This window comes from Barbus barbus (genome assembly GCF_936440315.1).
Source record: "Barbus barbus genome assembly, chromosome: 23".
In the NCBI taxonomy this organism is placed as follows: Eukaryota; Metazoa; Chordata; class Actinopteri; order Cypriniformes; family Cyprinidae; genus Barbus; species Barbus barbus.
The window spans coordinates 29,585,560-29,590,984 of NC_136751.1; the positions used below are offsets into that span (position 1 = coordinate 29,585,560).

The 5,425-nt window shown below is 35.0% G+C and overlaps 1 protein-coding gene across 1 annotated transcript; it reads left to right on the forward strand.

The window, feature by feature from the left end:
• The first annotated feature begins 2,188 nt into the window (after positions 1-2,188).
• On the forward strand, positions 2,189-5,105 carry LOC306842943 (hemagglutinin/amebocyte aggregation factor-like). Its single transcript, XM_079374160.1, has 5 exons — positions 2,189-2,303; positions 2,396-2,474; positions 2,798-2,986; positions 3,265-3,417; positions 4,681-5,105. The coding sequence occupies exons 1-5, from the start codon at positions 2,249-2,251 to the stop codon at positions 4,724-4,726; spliced, it is 522 nt and encodes a 173-aa protein (XP_079230286.1). The 5' UTR covers positions 2,189-2,248; the 3' UTR covers positions 4,727-5,105.
• Positions 5,106-5,425: the final 320 nt, after the last annotated feature.

The following is a 5,425-nucleotide window of genomic DNA, read 5'->3' on the forward strand; positions in this document are numbered from 1 at the left end:
TTGAGACTCGGTTCACTCTATAATGAGGCGTCAGGCTCCAGCAGCACTAAGACGAAGCCCCCAGGTAATAACTGCACACTGTTCCACATCTCCTCTTCTGTTGCTCCTCGAGAGCCAAGCAGAGAAGAAACGCTGTTCTATATAATGAACATGTGTGTGTGTGTGTGTGTGTGTGTGTGTGTGAGCAGCAACTGGGCACTTATGCATGTAATCGCAGTTTTTGGTGGTTTGTGCTGCGGTGAGTTTCCTGCTGAGGCACCACACCAGCCCGTGTAATTAATCAAACACACACACACACACTGTGAGGACAGTAGAGAAGGAACATCTGCCATGCATGTGTGTGCATGTACTCTTATATGATATATGAGTGTGTGCAGCTCTGTTCCAAAAGCTGTGCTGTCGACATTCAGGTGTCTACTAAGGCAGCATACTAACTAGGGATGGGAATTGTCAGGATTTAGTGATTCATGATCTGATTGCACTTAATGATTAGCTTCCTTAACAATTCCGTTAATTAATCTTTCAGTACTTGAAGAATAATTGGTCCTATATCTGTGAAGTTATCAATAAACTAGACAAAACCAACAACTTGGTGGTAATATAATATATATGCATGTATACACACACACACACACACATATGTGTGGTTCACAGGCCCTCTCTATAGGAATAAGGCATATAGGCAGAATATCTTATTTAATTTATTTATTTATTTTTGTTTGTATTGGATAATTTTCCTGATGGAATATCCAAACATGGCACGTTTCTAGCAAAGGTCGTTTTGATTTTCATGATTTCAAATTATCTAATTTAATGGAAAAATACACAATTAATGCATGTGTGCATCCATCCATACAGGTTTTGTCACATGTTTGTTCCCGTTTAGTTCCTGTTTTTCCTTATTTGGTTTAGTTCCTGTCCTTGTTTAGTGTCATTATTAGTTCATTGATTTCCCAGTGTGTCTCTTCATCCCCTCGTCTTGTATGGTGTATTTAAAGAGTGTTCTGTTCTGTAGTCCCTCGTCCGCTGTTAAATGTCTTCCTTCATTGGATGCCCTGTCGATATTATCATTAAAGGTCAGTTTATGTTAAAGAACTCCACATCTCCTCGTCTCCCCGTTCCACTGGGAGTGTGACAGGTTTAAAAACGATATGCCTTTTCATAAAGAAATTTCATATTTTCTTGTTTCCAAATGCAAATTTTGGGGATATTGCATAAAAAGATGCATATAAATTCCAAAAATGTGCATCATAAAACATGCGCTCAACTGAGGCAGATTTTTTTTTTTTTTTTATCTATTAAGAAGGTATGCATATACCATGATGGAAATACATTTACTGAATAAATCCCTCGATGCACAACAAAAAACTTATACAGAGGATGTGATTGCATAACCGGACTAATCAGTGGACCAATTACATTGCACAGCATCTCAAAGGTTGATTTTTTTTCTCGCAATTCTGGCCTAGCAAATGCACATTTATACATCACAATTATGAGTTCACATCTCACAATTCTGGTATATATTCGAAGTATACTGTGACTATTTAGCTCACAATTCTGAATTTGCCTAAACAAATCGGATTGTATTATTTAAAAAAAAATATACTATAAAGTCAAATAATATATTTATCTTATCTCAGTAAAACGTGCCTTAGCCTTCCCTGAGTAAATTTACACCACTTATCTTACATTAAGATTAGCTTTCAAAATCAAGTCTCAAACAAAACTAACATGCCATGTTTAACTACAGCTCTGCTTATCTATCTTTACTGTTAAAGGCACACATACTATTTTCCCACAGACAAAAATCCATTATTCCCTGATAAAAATGAACAAAGCAACACAGTTAAGCAGGTCAGACTGGCTGAACTGTGTCAAAGATTCTCCAAAAGAGTCAATAAAATAAATGTAATTTGACCTGGCACAGATAGTAAGATATTTCGTGCAAGAAATACCAGGAAAGTTCATGCTTTATATCAGTAAAACCCTTGAACTTAATCTTATTTTCTGTAATCCTGTACTTTCTCTCAAGGATGCCAAGAGCTGGCAACTAAAACATTTCTGCTACAAAGTAAAGGTTTGTTTTTGCCTTGAAATCAGTCCCACCTGTTCAAACATGACTAGAACCCACTTGTTAATTAACAGACTGACCTTATGTTACGTATAGGTGACCATAAGTCCTGAAGACCTTATAAAAGCAGACGTTTTGTCTCAAGTTGTCTTTGTAACTTCACTCGACTACACCATGAGGAGAGCTGCTTCATTTCTACTGCTGACGGGTCTCTTGGCCAACGGACAAGGTGGGAAACTTTAAGAGAAGCTGTTATATTGAATTAAACGGTATGGTAGATATGCTTGATGTTAAGTGTTCAGTCTGAATCAAATTTGACAGAATTACGCTGGGAGAACACCTATGATGAGCCTCTAGATTTTAAGTGCCCTTCGGGACAGTCAATATCCTACATCAAGAGGTGAGTATAAAGCAGACTGTAATTCGGCAAAGGTAGAGATACTGTCAAAATATTACTATATTAAAAGTCAAAATATAAAGGGCCAAAAACACACATTGCACATAATATAATTCATTTAGCATGCAACTCTTGATGAATGGGCAAATAATTATACTGTAAGGATGAAAAGTATCATATTTGGTTTGTAAATGAGCAAGAGACAAAATTCCAATAGTACTCGAGTTAAAATATGAACTCTAAAAAAATAATGCTTTTGTTTTATTAATGAAATACAATGCAAAAGTACCTATATATAATCAGAACATCATGTTTCCCTGCCTAAGCCAACATCACAATCATCACGAGGACCGAATGTGGGAGTTCGGCTGTAAAGACACCTTTGATTCCGCTTCAGACTGTTTCTTGTCACCTAACATCAATGATTTTGACCAAAAATTCACCTTTGAGTGTCCAGCACACCACATCATGACAGGAATGAGCAGCTACCACAACAACAAGCACGAGGACAGGCGGTGAGCTCTGATTTTGGACTGTTTTCACACCGGGCCGATATCATTACACTGCAAAAATGCTTTTTTTACTTAGATTTTTTATCTTGTTTCCAGCCAAAAACTTCTTAAATCAAGAAGGATTTTCTAGACAAGTAAAAATTATTGTCTTGTTTTCAGAAAAAACAAGTCAAAATTAAGTGTGAAACAAGCAAAATAATCTTATGTCAAACAGAAAACAAGACTATTTTTCTTACCGCGTTGTTTCAAGCAAAAACTCATTGTGTTGTGTTTTCACACAGGTGGCAGTTTCACTGCTGTAGAAGTACTGACCTCTGTACCTCTGACTGTGAGTGGACTACTTATGTGAACTGGTTTGATGAGTATTTCCACTGGACCGTACCAAACCATAACTACCTGGTGGGTGCTGAAAGCTACCATGACAACAAACACGAGTAAGTTTCCCCAAAATTATCCAACATGCTCGTAGACAGGTTTCATGTGAGCCTGGAGGGATTGTTTTGAAATAATGATTGGCTGCTTCCTTATTACAAGATGCAAAATGCAATTTATTAGCAATAATTGTCAGCAGATATTTATAACTATTCACACACTCCACCTTCTGGCCATTAATTTAAGTTCTTTCAGTTAAGAAATATTAAACCCAACTAACTAAATTAAGATCAAGACCAAATTTGGTTGTTAATTTGTCTATTAAAATATGAGGTTATTAAAGGGGATCTATTACGCCTCTTTTCACAAGACTTCTCAAAACATTTGTGACCCTGGAGCAGTCTTAAGTCGCTGGGGTATATTTGTAACAATAGCCAACAATACATTGGGTCAAAATTAGCAATTTTTCTTTTATGCCAAAAATCATTAGGATATTAAGTAAAGATCATGTTCCATGAAGATATTTAGTAAATTTCCTACCGTAAATATATCAAAACTTCATTTTTGATTAGTAATATGCATTGCTAAGAACTTCATTTGAACAACTTTAAAGGAGATTTTCTCAATATTCCAGATTCCAGATTTTCTAATAGTTGTATCTCAGCCTAATATTGGCCTATCATAACAAACCATACACCAATGGAAAGATTATTTATTCAGCTTTCAGATGATGTATACATCTCAATTCTGAAAAATTGACACTTAAGACTGGTTTTGTGGTCCAGGGTCACATTTAATAATGAGAAATGTTAATGCAATGAACTCATTTAATGTTGCAGCATGTGTGGTCTTCGACACTGTGACCTGTCTTCCTGATTTGAATAATTTGGTTAGTTTGAATATTGATAAAGGTGTTCAGGAGATGTAAATATGATACTGATACTGAACTGCTCAGTAAAAAATGTTTACTTGAGCATTGCACTCTTTTTGCACTATGCACTGCTTCCCACAAAATCTCTCTTTAATCTGCACAACAATTTAATGTACGAAATATATATGCAATTTTTATTTTTATTTCTATTCTTTTGCACAATTTCATGTACAGTATATATGTAAAGTTCTTGTACAGTCTCAGTTTGTGTATGTCTAGGCAACTAGGTATAGTAGTTATAGTATTTATATAGTCAGATGCTCTTTTTTTTTTTTTTCTCTCTCTCTCTCTTATACTTGCATTGTTGTATGTTTATCTTATGTTTAACTTGTATGTATGCACATGAAACTGCCTATTTCAATACTAATATGATGTCTTTTTACATGCTTTTCAGAGACCGGCGCTGGAAGTACAAGTATTGTACCAAAGTGCAATGCTGAGAGTCTCACAAATTCCCTCAAATGCAAATTCACTCAAAAACTGAAATGAAGACGAGATGGAAACATACGATCAATATTGAGCTAAGAATTGAAGAAGAAAAATGCTGATAGGTATAAGACTGTAAATGTATATGAGAGTGTCTGTAAAACCAGCCAATATGACATAAAATTGGGATAAATCTGAATAAATCATAATTATTTCTAATTGATAAAATAATTAGTGTTTGAATAATAGCAACGAATATAGCATATGAATACCTTTTTTCAGTAAGAGATACAAAAACTCTAACAACAGTTTTTAATTTATGTTTCAGTGTAAATTACTTCATCAGCATATAATGGGAGTGGAAATTTGAATAAAAAAAATGACATGAATTTCAGAATGTTTTCAGCATGACTTAAGAAGTTTAATGGAAGCAAGAACATCTGTCATCTGAACAAAGGAGTTTGCATGGGAAGTGTCACAATGTTTACAGTCGTCTTCTATTCATGACTGACAATATTAGACGAGTAAATGGATAAATATATCATTTAAAAACATATATTTGCTCTGTAAACCCTTATCTTTGGAGTCAACATAATTCTGTAGAACAATATTTCGCAACCCTGTTCCTGGAGGAAATACAACAGCAGATATTTACTGTATTTTCCTAATCAAACACCCCTGATTCAACTCATGAGCACGCAATGACAAAACAA

Excerpts from the sequence above, each read along its gene's own strand:
- LOC306842943 (XM_079374160.1), top strand. The coding sequence starts at position 2,249 with ATGAGGAGAGCTGCTTCATTTCTACTGCTGACGGGTCTCTTGGCCAAC. Across the intron at positions 2,987-3,264 it reads AACAAGCACGAGGACAGGCG|GTGGCAGTTTCACTGCTGTA; the intron begins GTGAGCTCTGAT and ends GTTTTCACACAG. Across the intron at positions 3,418-4,680 it reads TACCATGACAACAAACACGA|AGACCGGCGCTGGAAGTACA; the intron begins GTAAGTTTCCCC and ends CATGCTTTTCAG.